The 13,400-nt window shown below is 39.9% G+C and overlaps 1 protein-coding gene across 2 annotated transcripts in view; it reads right to left on the bottom strand.

Moving 5' to 3' along the window:
• FBXL5 (F-box and leucine rich repeat protein 5) overlaps window positions 1–4,555 on the bottom strand; it is a 61,937-nt gene extending 57,382 nt beyond the window's left edge. The window contains exon 1 of one of the 2 annotated variants that reach the window (XM_069069503.1): window positions 4,347–4,555. In XM_069069503.1, coding sequence (XP_068925604.1) covers window positions 4,347–4,430 — 84 coding nt within the window. In that variant the 5' untranslated portion in view covers window positions 4,431–4,555. The remainder of the gene's footprint in view (window positions 1–4,346) is intronic. The other variant, XM_069069513.1, reaches the window with a different exon arrangement.
• Window positions 4,556–13,400: the final 8,845 nt, after the last annotated feature.

Genomic DNA, 13,400 nt, shown 5'->3' with positions numbered 1-13,400 from the left:
CACTCCTTCCAATTAAATAAATGTAAAATCCTTTAGAATTAGGTCCCTGTTACATCTATTTTTCCATCATCAGACTTAGCTAAGTAGTTTAGTAGAAATTTAATGTTTGTTATTTGAAAGAGAAATTTATATTCCTGTATGTATCTAATATATGAATTTATTTATTTTAGAAACATTCTGGTAGACTATAAAATATCCTTTTATCTTAAATGAGACCATTATTATTCATCCTCTTTCCCTTTCCCCCTTGTTCTCAATGAAGTAGATCCTTAAGTAGAAAAAAGACTAGAATAAGAAGAATGTACCAGGATTCTAGACTATAAAACCTCACCAATTCATATGAATTGAGGAAAAGGTAAGAACTAGTGAAAAGTTTTAACTACCTAGCAGAAAAATGTGTCCATTAAAGCTCTACTTCAATGAATCAAAATGGCATAATGGTAATCCTGTGTTCTGCAGAATTCAAGTTCAGAAAGGTCCTACCAAAACAGAAAGGCTTCAATTTACAGGCCCAGGGACGGACATCAGTCTGTTGTCCAAAAAGCAGGCTAAGTTTAGATAGGCTCATCACAATTAGATTGTCACCAGGTGATCAATTTTTTCAGTCACAAAACTCAGACAACAAAGTATAACAAAGTGGTAATCTATGACAGTAGAAAAGGATATGCATGAAAGGGATTTCATATACACCGATGAAATCCTTGAAGTATTCACATATTAAAGAAATGAAATTTAACTACTTCAAGTAATAGTCCCTGTAGATTTAGGAGACCTGAATTCTTGCTGTGACTCTTTGCTAACTGCTTTTATGACCTTGGGCAAGCTACTTAGTATTTATTTCCCTATCTGCAAAATTGAAACAAACTGCCCTATTGTTGGCTTAACAAGTGTGAAAGTGCTTCAAAAAAGTTTAAACAATCAGAAAATAAGAAAATGTCATGGACACTACCAAAATCTAGCTTAAGAACGTTGCCAGACACTTAATAGCTAACATTTATTAAGCACTTATTCTGTGCCAGGCACTGTGCTAAACACTTTACAATTATTACCTCATTTCTTCTTCACAACAACCCTGGAGGATTGGTGCTATTATCCTCATTTTACAGATAAGGAAACTAAGACTGACAAGGATTAAATGACTTGCCCAAATTCAAACAGCTAGTATGTATCTGGGGCCTCATCTGAACACAATTTGCCTGACTCCACGCCTGGTACTCTATCCAATGTGTCAGCAAGCTGCCCCCTTGCTTTAACAGTTTAAAATTATTTGCACACACATCTATTTCTAAAATGCTAGTTCACAAGCTAATAATGAATTATTAATTGGCTCTTTATAGTTACTTAGTACTCAATCTCTGTGCCCACTAAATTTAGAATTTAAATAAAACATACTAGGTGGACAGAAACGAACAGGTCTCAAAGTCAGGAAGACCTGGGTTCAAGTTCTTCCTCTAACACATACAGTCTGAGTTACCCTGAGCAAGTCATTGAACATTTTAGTGCTCCAGGCAACCATAAGCTTCTGAGCAGGTGACCATCTGCATTGGAAGAGTTAAATTTTCTCATAAAAGTGTTTTAAGCTTCAAAGTTAAACTAAAAAAAAGGCATCTGTAGATATTTTGACTGGGTACAAAGTGATCAATATAATTAAGATGATGCCTCAGAATTTAATATACTATCGCAAATAAGGATAACTATTTCTCCATCTAATGCTTGAAACACAGAGGCAGTAACAATATACCAGGAGGAATCCAAATGCTATCACAAGGGTAGAGCCCAATCCTTTCCCAACTAAAAGGTTCAGTATTTTCACATGCAAATTTACAATTCCAAGACTCTCAAAGAGATTGAGGGGCTGGGGAGCCAGTTTTTCCACGTATCCCCAAGGCTTAGGATGTAAGATGCCAGGCACACAGTAGGCACCTATCATTAGTTGACTAATCTGTGGTTCACACAATGAGGATCACTTTATCTTCATTGTTTGCATAAATAAAATCATTCATTTGGTTGCTACTGCATCAAAACTTGATTATCTCATATAGATGCTAGAGTGAAGTTCATTTTGACATTCTGTCTAAAAGACAGTTTTTCCTAAACAAACTAATGGGTAAACATTGCAAGAACATATAATTTAGAAGTATTTACAGGAATAGCCTGTAAATTTTATTCTCGACTTTCAAAACATTTCATGTACACCAGAATTATCTTAATTTCTAATTCAGTGAAGAAAAGGAGGCAAAGTCTTCCCTCATAAGACAGCAGATTAGCCACCAAACAACCCAATGTGCATGTCTCATTAAATCCCACAATCCAGATTCTCCCATCAATTAGGATTTGGTTGTTAAAGTCACAGAAATTTAACATTTTTTCTTCATCTGTAACCACAATGGTGTTGTAGAGGTCACACAATGTGAAAGTGTGTTTTTAAAATGTTACTACTAAATAACTGATTATTCTGTTCTATAGTGTCCAGTTTTGTCTACTGTTCAAGTCACATGATTTTCTTCCCTCTCAGGCTTTTTCTATCTTTGGCCATTTCCTAACTATGTTGAATTTAGAGCTGGAAGTGAATTTAAAAGGTCATCTAACCCAAATGATTTACTTTATAGATGAAAAAAACTGAGTTTAATGTGACTAACCTAAGGTCACACAGCTAGTAAGCAAAAGGGAATTCAGAACAAGATCCTGCGATTTATAAACCACTCTACTTATGCCAGCATCTCTAAACGGTAGGCAAATAATTTTTTAAAGGACACAAAATCCAAATTTAACAATTTAAAGTGTTGTTCCTTGGTACTGCATTAGCATTAAACTATTTGGACATTATCATAAACAACTTGATAGGATGGTTAAAACCTTTCCATCCATCAAGAAAGTTTTTAAGGAACAGTAATTCTAATGTCCTCCACGTAAACTTCATGATTACTGACTGTCCACACACACATTTATTACGTCTTCTGTTTTTCAGGTTAAGTAAACTCTAAAATATAAAATTTTAAATGCTATGAATTGGCACCTAATTTACATGTCCTACAGATTATGTTATTTGAGAGCGTTCCCCCCCTTTTACCACATATAATCAAGTCAAATACACATGAATTAAAGATTTTTAAATTATTCTTTATTTTTAGACAGCATGTTGCAGAAAGGCAAGCTCTTGGCTGACTTCAAAACAGTCATTCTGAATCTTGTGCTAAAATGAGACAGGATCTAAGCAATCTCAAAATAATGAAATCCTTGGCACAGAAATCCTAAAATGTATAAAATGGTTTTCAGGGCTGGGAGAGGAATGTCTATGGATAATGTAGTTCATTCCCGTCGTTTTGCAGATGAGGAAACTGAGGCACAGAGTGATCAAGTAACTTGCCTGAGATCCCACAGGTGAGAGGGGATACAAAACCCATCTAGGTCTTTCACTCCCTGGGCGGCCTGCCTCTTCCTAAGAACTCGGTGGGGCAGAGGCTCCTTCTTGGCCCAGGGTCTTTCCAAAAGTGAAGGGGGCTTGGGGGACGAGAGTGCAAACTCTAGGCCTCTCTGCCTGAGGTGCCCAGGGAACAGAACGCGGCTTTTTCCTGTCCCACCCCCCGTACAAATAAAGAAAAAAAACGTAAGGGAGGAAGCAAATCAAGTTGATAAATAGGACTAAACACACCGAATTGGGAATCAGGGGAGGGAGGTGGATGGGGAAGGGGTAGATAAGAAGGTGAGGGAAGCAGTGAAACGTTGGGGGACATGGGGGAGATCGTCAGGCGAGGAGGGAAGGTGGGATCAGCTGGGAAAGTGGGGAGATGAAGGAGGGGAGAAATAAGAGGGGGGAGGGATTTGGAGGCAAAAGGGAGAGAGGGAGAAATGGGGTGGGAAAAGGCGAGATGAGGGATGGACATGGATGGGGTGAGGAGGGGAAATGGGGAAAGGGATTGAGATGGGGGAGGGGTGAGATAGGAGAAAAGGGAGGGGGGAGATTGGGAAGGGGACTGAGATGGAGGGGGGTGAGTGGGAAAAGAGAGGGAGATAAGGAGAGATGGGGAAAGGGGTTGAGATGGGGGATCACCGCCTCCCCGCCCACGAACTCGCGAGCCTCTCGGGAGCCAAGTGCCCCATGCCCAGGGCGCTGCCAGGGAGGCCTACCCCAGCCCCCGCGCTCCTCGGGCCCGGGGCCCGGGCGGAGGGAGCGGAGGCGGGCCCCGGGCGGCCCGGACGAGGCAGAAACGGTGACAGCTGCGCTGCGCAGGCACCAATTCGCGGGGGCTCCAGGCGCTGCGCAGGCCGCCCAAGGGGGACCGCCGACTAGCTCGGCCGCCCGCCCCCCAGCCTCAGGGAGATGAAGGCCCCACCCTCGCCTTTACCTTGTCGCAGTAGAGCCCCACCAGCTGCTTCATCCGCCAGTGCGGGGCGGTGAACACGTCCACCTCTTCGGGGAAGGGAGCCATCTCCTCCGCCTCCTCCTACTCAGCCGCCGCCGCCGCCGCCTCTCCATAGACTCCCTCACCGCCGGGCAGAGGCGGCCGCGCGCCGACCGCCCCTCCCCTGCGCGCGCATGCGCCAGCGCCGTTCCGTCAGGCGCGCACTCCCAATGCTCTCCTTCCCCTCCCTCCAGAGGGAGGCCGGTGGACTCGCGGGCTGCCGCCATGCGGTCGGGGGGTGGGTGCTGGAGGGGAGGGAGAAAGCGCCCAGTCCACGTGACCGAGGTGCGCGCGCTACCCCCGCTGGGCTTCTGCTACTTCTAGAGCTACTCCTTCCGCTGCTCCGGCTTTTCCATTCTTCAGCCTTCTTTCCCACTACTTGGCCCAGTCACTTCCCCAAAGGAAAAGAAAAAAAAAACCAACATTCTTTTCTGTTGCCGCTATTCAAAATTACACTTTCTGGCAAAATGTTTTCAACATGCTGGAGGTGGGGGGAAGGGGGATTGTATTTTCTTCCTCCCCTCTCGCCCATCGGCAGTTTTTGACCTCAGACCACCGCCATCCCGCGTTCTTCTTTCCTTGGTGCTGTTCTTGATCCGTTTTTTCTTCCTGTGCCAACTACAATAATAGCTATGATTGTAGCGGTGTTGTGGTTAAGCAACAAGGTTCCACCCGGAAGCTGGTAGCGCTCGCTGCCTGCGGCCAAAGGCGCCCTGCTGTCCGATCTCCGGATGATAAGGCTTCTGCGGGCCCCCGATCCGGCTCTACCGAGAACTGCCATGTACCAGACTTGCTGGATGGTTCTCCGAATTCCTAGGGCTTCAGTGCAGGCAGTCCACGCCCGAGCCTCGGGATGAATGGCTGCGGGGGCCTTGTATTGTTCAGACCGCCTACCGTGTCAGCTAAACCTAGAGAAATCATGATGGCAGGAGGGGAAAGAAAGGATGCCCAAAATGAATTGTAACCGAGGCTTTTTTATAGAGTACAAGCAGGCAGCCTCGAGGCCACATGTGGCCTTCCAGGTCCTCGGGTCCGGCCCTCTGACCGAGTCCCAAGTTTTACGGAGCAATTCCTTTTATTAAGGCGATTTGTTCTGTGAAGTTTGGATTCAGTCTAAGGGTCTGCCCCTCGAGGACCTAGAAGGCCTCAAGGCCGAAGGTTTCCCAAACCTGGATAAGCAAAAGCTATTGTGACCTTGGGCTAATTCCCTTAACTTTTCTTGGCTTCGGTTTCTTCATCCCTAAAATACAGGAGGATACTGGGATTGGCTGGTCCGTCATTCTGTGTTAAAATTCTTTGATTCCATAGGATCCCATTCTTTTGATTCCAAAAAAGATTCCACATCTTTTTTGAGTGGTTGCAGATGTGAAAGATGCCTGGGAATTGAGTGATCGGAGATATAAGATAGGAAATTACTTTCTCATTTTCATTCAGTAGGCCAAAATTTCTTGGTATTTTCATGGTAAAATAGATCTTTTAATAGGAAAGGAAGAGGGAAAAGGGAGAAATAAAGAAATGGGGAAGGGGCGGCCAGGTGGCTCAGCAAGTAAGAGCACTGGCCCCAGTGTTGGGATGACCTGGGGATGGAATCCGGGCTCAGATACTTAGCACCACACCCAGAACTGGCTGTGTAACTTTGAGCAAGTTACTTAACCCCAATTGCTTTAAAAAAAAAAAAAATGGGGAAGGGGGTGATAGGGAAGTATATATTTCAGGTACAAGACAAAACTGGGACTGCCAATCAAGAAAAAGTTAGGGCAAGGAGGAACAAAAGAACAGAATTTTAGAGGTAGAATGGAGATGATCTAATTTCTACTTCACCTCTTCCTTCTGTATTTAAGGAAACAGTTTCAAAGAAAACTAAAGTCCCACAGCTTTTAAGGACAGACAGGGGAGTGTAAACTGATTGCTGGCTCCTAAACCAGAGTTGCTACATTGTCTTTATGTTTTGTTTTTTATCTCCCTAACTAGGTTAGTAAAAGTGCTCATAGTAGGGAAAGTGTTAGTGATAGGCAATAACCCTAAATTTTGCCAAGTACCTTGACTAAAATAACTGACTCATTAGAAGATGAAGTAAGGAAATTTAGGGGGAAACAAGGATGTGGCTAAGTTGTCCTAGAAGATTGGTAAAAAGACTTCGACAATGAGGAAGAGAATTCCAGGTCTAGTTTACAAGATGAACAGAAGTCATTGTAAAGTCAGGGCTAGAGGTTCTTTATATGACCATAAATGGAAAAGGACCAGACTCATGCCAGGATAAACCTTTGATCTTGGGTTCACTGGGTAGCCTAATACACAAAACATAACAGTAATCATTACACATGCACCATCAGAATCAGATTGAGGAAATTCAAGGACTCAAAGGTCCTTGCTCCTTGAGTACTTAATTTGCTGCCTCATCTTGTACTCTGAACTTTTCTCCAGAAATTGTCTTCATTTGCATTTCTCATCTGCTGGTAGAGGACTGCTAGATTACTTTTGCCTTCTCCTACTCTCACTTTTCTTTTATTCAATTCTTTCACTCTAACTTTCTCTCCAGTAATTGCTCCAGGAAATTATTATGTCTTATAATAGGCTTATAAGTTAAGGGTAGATATATGCATCAAACAACACAGTGTGACAACAGAAAAAAAGAATAGATCTGCCCTAAGAGATTCATTGTGGCATGAGATTTGAACCCTGGCTGTCCTCTGAACTGGAATCTTCCCCCATTGCATACCACCCAGGGTTCTGAACATAAATTCAGGTGAGTTTTCCTTAAAGTACAGAACTGAAGTAACATTTACAGAACATACTTTAGTTCTGTAACTAAAGTACAGAACATGAGATAAATTGTACTGGTTATCTTTTCCCTTCCAAAGTTGAATTTTAGTTCACATCAGCTAACCATTAACACTTACTCCATAAGCTGACTAGTGTAGTATTTTTATCACATGAGATAGCCAGAATTAAACAGCTGATGTAAACTGAACTTTACCCTTACAAGAAAGAAACGGAAAATTTTGGTTAAGTATTATCACTTCAGGTTATAGCCCTGACAGTTGATTAGCTCTGTGCTAAAGAAGCCAAGGCCATAGATATGACCTAGTTTATTAAGATCAGTGACCTCTTCTGGGGGTGAGTTCTCTCTGCTCCATGACCACATGCTACACCTCTGACCCTAGCCAACCACCTTACAAATGTATTCTCTTGGTCACAAGGGAGATCAGATGATTGAACTGAGTCATCTACACTCTAAGTGGATACCGTATTGATGATGGGTCAAAAGGGTCATCTTTGTATACCATGCATGGCACATTATAGCAATAATACTCTAAATGCTTCCCTAGTGACATGAAAGAATGATATGTTAGTACTTTACATGTTATAGGCACTTAATAAGTGTTTATTGAACTGAGAGTATCCTATACATCAGTGTAACATTGTTGAAAATACAAAAGAGCCAATATGGATCAGTGAGCACACTGAATTTAAAGAGAGAGTACCTGTATTCAAATGCTAGCTCTTATTATGTGTGTAAACTCTACTACTATCTTTATGACCTTAAGCAAGTAACTTCCCCTTTCTAGATATAAGTTTCTTAAATTGTAAAATGCAGAATTTAGATTAAATACCAAGGTCCTTCCCAGTACTTTTCATATGATCTTCTATAAACTTAGTAATTCCTGGTTTCATAAATTCAGGGTTGGCAGAATATAGGAGTAAACAATATCAAGGGAAAAGATAATCAGTTTACTGAAATGAAATATCATAACTACAGGTTTTTTAAAAATAATTTTGAATATTAGTTATACCTTTATGAAACATATATTCTGTTATTTCCTATCTCTTTTTTAAATTTTGAACCCTATTTTTCCATTCACTTTCTGTAGAAAATTTGAAATATACTTTTCTGGAAGAAGGAGAGTTGCTTCTGTAATAGGGGGCATGGTGGCCATTACCTATAATGTCTGAATTCTACAGGGAATGTCTTTATATCCCCAACACCTATCACGGTGCTTGATACATAATAGCTTAATAAATGCTACTTGACCAACTGACAAATTGAGGGAGGCAAGGAAGCTATTGCTAACTGGGAGAAAATTCTAGGACTTCAGAATTACACAGATCTTCTACATGGATGTGGGAATTGTATCCAAAGAGCTTTGTTAAAGAGAAGAGTTAAGAGCAAGAGGTATGATAATGGCAACATTGTTTTCTTTCCATCCAAAGAAGGCATGCTGAAGATGGCAGGCAGAAGAGCAAACTGATACTGTGGTTATAGCTGCTGAGTAGGGAGTGCTGGTACTGCAGTCCATGATTAACAAATTTAGTCTCCAGAGACTTGTATTGGAGGTAAGATAAGGAGATCTAGTAGCAAATTCTTAAATCCAAGAGGCTACAGTATATCTCAATCTGCCAATGATAACCACCCCACCTCACCTCTTCCTTAGTGAGTGTCATCATTTCTCTGAGGGTTGACTATTTTTCACTGGACTCATGAGGCTCTAAGAGGTTCTGCCATTTTATATATAAGGAAGGTGATAAAGGAATGAGAATGATTGTGCTATCCAATTTTTTTCCTGTGTAGTAAATATTCTGTATTTAGTACTTTGCTCTTTGATTTGTGCCTTCTATATGATTTGAATAGAGAGTTTTTACTGAAATGAGAACTCAAACCATATTTAAATCAATATCAATACCCCCCACATTCCAATGAATTGGAGACACAAATCTCAGAGTGAGATCCAGGTTACTCTTTTTAAATGTAGTTTCATTTTTAAAGCAATGAGACTTTTTTTTTCAGTTCCAAATTCTCTCCCTCCATATTAAGAAGGCAAGAAAGATAAATTGTTGATTAGTTAATGTCATATCCAATTCTTCATGACCCCATAGGGGTTTTCTTGGCAAATATACTGAAGTAGTTAATGTCATATCCAATTCTTCATGACCCCATTGGGGTTTTCTTGGCAAAGATACTGAAATGCTTTGCCATTTCTTTCTCCAGTTCACTTTACAGATGAAGAACTGAGGCTAACAAAGTTAGGTGACCTACCCAGGGTCACATACACATGAAGTGTCTGAGGTCAGATTTGAACTCAGGTCTCCCTGACTCCAGGATGGACACTCTATCCACAGTACCACCAAATGTTCATGTGGACTATTTCTGCCCAACCTGTGGTAGAGTCTTCTGAGCTTATATTGGTGTGATCAGCCACAGTTGGATACACCATTCAAGTACTCCAACATAGTAGCATCATTTTGATCCTCTTTAGGAACCAAGAATAACAACCACATACCTTATATAAACTCTGCTTTGTCATGTTGAATAATATTTAGTATATTGTTGTATTCTCCTAATATTTAGTTAATATTTTGTGCCTATATTCATTAGGGAAACTGATCCATAATTTTTTTACTATTAGGCTTTAAATTTACACCATATTCACCCATAAAACAATATAGGGTAGCAAGTAGTCCATCTTTCATTAGAGATAAATATATTAATAAACACATTAATAACTCCTAATATATAAGAATTATTTCTTCATTTAAGTTTTGAAAGATATCATCTATGAATCCATTTGGACAAGGTGTTCTTTACAAGGTAATTCTCTATGGATGTGTCTTATTTTCTCCTCTGAGGTTAGGCTATCATGATTGTTAGTTCCTTATTATTTTAATTTGAGTAATACATATTCCAAAGGCAAATATCTATTTCCTTTAAGTTTTCTAGTTTCTTATGATATAGCTGTGTATATCCTTATAATATTCTTTTTTTTTTAAGCAATTGGGGTTAAGTAACTTGCTGAAGGTTACACGGCCAGTTATTTCTGGGTGTGGTGCTGAGTATCTAAGCCCGGATTTGATCCAGGTCCTCCCAACACCGGTGCTCTTTACTAGCTGAGCCACCTGGCCTCCCCTCCTTGTAATATTCTTAATTTATTTTAAGTTTATTATCTATCCTTTTTTTTTCCCATTTGTGTTCTGCTACCTGGATGAATCCATTAGCTAATTGACCAGAGGAAATGAACAGAAATTTTTTTTTTCCTTTTTATTGATATCTTGTTTTTTTTTTCTTTTCTTTTTAACATAAATTTCTTTTTATTAGTAGTGATTTGGAATATTTTTTTTAATTTACTTTTAGTTTATAACATTCAGTTCCACAATCCCTTGAGTTCCAAATTTCCTCCCCCTCCCTTTCCTCTCCCTTTCTCCACCCTATGGTGGCATGCAATCTGATATAGGTTCTACAAATACCTTCACATTAAACTTTAGTCATGTTGTAAAGAAGAATTATAACCAATGGAGTGAACAAGAAAGAAGGAATGAAACAAAACAAAACAAAAAAGAGAGAAAGCAAGTAGTTTACTTCAATCTATATTGAGACTCTGTAGTTCTTTCTCTGGATGTGGATAGCCCTTTCCATCATAAGTCTTTTGGAGTATCTTTTGTTTTTCCTTACCTTTTATTTCCAATTATATTCTGCTATCCAGAAAGTCACGTCTTGTAATGAAGAAAAAAAAAAGGAAGGGTGGGCAAAAACAACACATCCAAGTCTGATAGTATATACAACTGAAAGATTTTCTTTAAGAAAAAAAAATTGCTGATATCTTTTTGTTTTTACAACATCTTCACTTCATACCATATATCCCTACCTGTACCCAGACCCAAGAAGCAAATCCTTTATGACAAAAATTTTTTTAAAAAGAAAAAGGAAAAAGTATTTCAGAAAAAAACAATCAACACATTAATCAAGTCCAGCAGGACATCAAGTCCAATGTTCCATAATCATAGTTTTCACCCTCTACAAAGAAGAGCAGGAGGTAGAATATCATATATCTTCTTTGAGATCGAACTTGGTCATTATAATTATGACACATTCAGTTTTGATGTTTTGGCTGTTACAATTGTTCTTTCACTTCGCACTCCAATAGTCCTGGTGCATATTGTTTTTATGGTTCTGCTTACTTTACTTTGTACCACTTCATAGAAGTCTTCCCATGCCTCTCATTGTATTGTCCATATTCATTGTTTTTACAGAACAATAATATTCCTTCACATTCATGTTATTCACATTCACATATTTTGTTTAGCTCTTCTCCAACTGATTAGCATCTTCTTTGTTTACAATTCTTCACTGCCACAAAAAATGCCTCTATACATATTTTGGTATATATGACCTCTTGGGTATGTTCCTAGCAGTGAGATATCTGGAACAAAGGGTATGGACACTTTCATTACTTACTTGTATGACTAAAAATTGCTTTCCACACTAATGGGTTGTTGGTGGAGTTGTGGACTGATCCAACCATTCTGGAGAGCAATTTGGAATTATGCCCAAAGGGCTATAAAAATGTACATGCCCTTTTGTTTAGGTTTAAGGTTTAGTTTAGGAGTGCTGGAGATCCCAAAATATCAATATGCTTTGTCCTGCTGAATGAATTCAACTCAAGTCTTCTCTCAGCCAAAGAAAAACAAAGTTTATTAAAGGTTTGCCTTAATGGGTAGACTCTTAAGGAGCCTAAGTATCTGTGAAGTGTGTGTATTGACAAGCAGACCAGAATAATCTGACACAGAGTGAGTCTGTGCTAGATAATTCTGGACCCCCTCATGGAGGAAAGATTGAGTTTATATACAGAAAGATTGTGGGAGGGTTCTAGATGTCTAGAGGAGGAATTTGGGGAGGTCTTGAGGAGGAGTCAAATGAGGCCAGACTCCAGTAATGAGATTAGAGGTGAGAAATAGCTGGAGGCTACCTGGAGATGACAGACAATGGAGAGCTAGGCTAATTTAAGGGTAACAGATTTGGGTATAGATATTTTGGGAGGATCAAAGGTGGGAAGTAGATGGACAATGGAGGGCTAGGCTAGTAAGAGTAAGAGATTTGGGCCTAGCTATAAGGAAAGGCTTATGGCCTCTGACAAATGCCTCAACTAGTGGGAAGATTCATTCAGAGTTCAAGGGGTTTCCCAGAATCTGTACCCCATCACTTTAACCCAGCAATATCACTCCTAGATCTTTATCCCAAAGAGATCATACAAATGGGAAAAGGACCCACATGTACAAAAATATTTTTAGCCTCTCTTTTTGTGGTAGTCAAAGAATTGGAAATTAAATGGATACACATCAGTTGGGGAATGGCTGAACAAGTTGTAGTATATGAATGTAATGAAATACTATTGTGCTATACAAAATGATGAGCAGGCAGACTTCAGAAAAATTTGGAAAGACTTGAACTGATGCTGAGTAAAATGAGCAGAACCAGAACATTGTACACAGTAACAGCCATATTGTGTGACTAACCTTGATAGACTTATCTCTTCTTAGCAATGCAAGGCATATCCAAAGGACTCATGATGGAAAACACTGTCCATATCCAGAAAAAAGAACTATGGAGTCTGAATTCAGATTGAATTATATTATTTGCTCTCTCTCTTTTCTTTTTTGGTTCGTTTCTTCCTTCTCATCTTTTCTCCCATTGGTTCTAATTCTTGTTTACAACATGACTAATGTGGAAATAGGTTCAATCTGAATGTATATGTAGAGCCTACATCAAATTAGGTGCCATCTTGGGGGTGGAGGGAGGGGAGAGATTGGGAGAAAATTAGGAACTCAAAATCTTATGGAATGCAACTGGGAAATAAGATATACAGGCAACGGGGTGTAGAAATCTATCTTGCATAACTAGAAAGTTGGGGGGGGACAGGGGAGGATATAAGAGAGAACAGATTTAGGGAAGGGGTATTTGGTAGGCTTGCTATCTTGGGGTGGGGGTAGGGGAAAGACAGGGAGAAAATTTGCATCTCAAAATCTTGTGGAAATGAATGTTGAAAACTAAAAATAAATAAATAAATTTAATTTTTTTAGAAATTGCTTTCCAGAAGGGTTATACCAACCCACAATTCTACAATGGTGGATTTGTGTGCCTGACTTCTATGGCCCCTTCAACACTGATTATCTCCATCTTTTTTCATCTTTACCAGTTTGCTGGGTTTGAAGTAAACCCTCAAAGTT

Source organism: Petaurus breviceps, unplaced genomic scaffold (assembly GCF_028583685.1).
Source record: "Petaurus breviceps papuanus isolate PSGF00001 unplaced genomic scaffold, PetGlider_PUasm1.0 140, whole genome shotgun sequence".
Lineage (NCBI taxonomy): Eukaryota > Metazoa > Chordata > Mammalia > Diprotodontia > Petauridae > Petaurus > Petaurus breviceps.
Note: the sequence above shows the minus strand (reverse complement) of the source record. Positions and strands in the feature narration are given on the sequence as shown.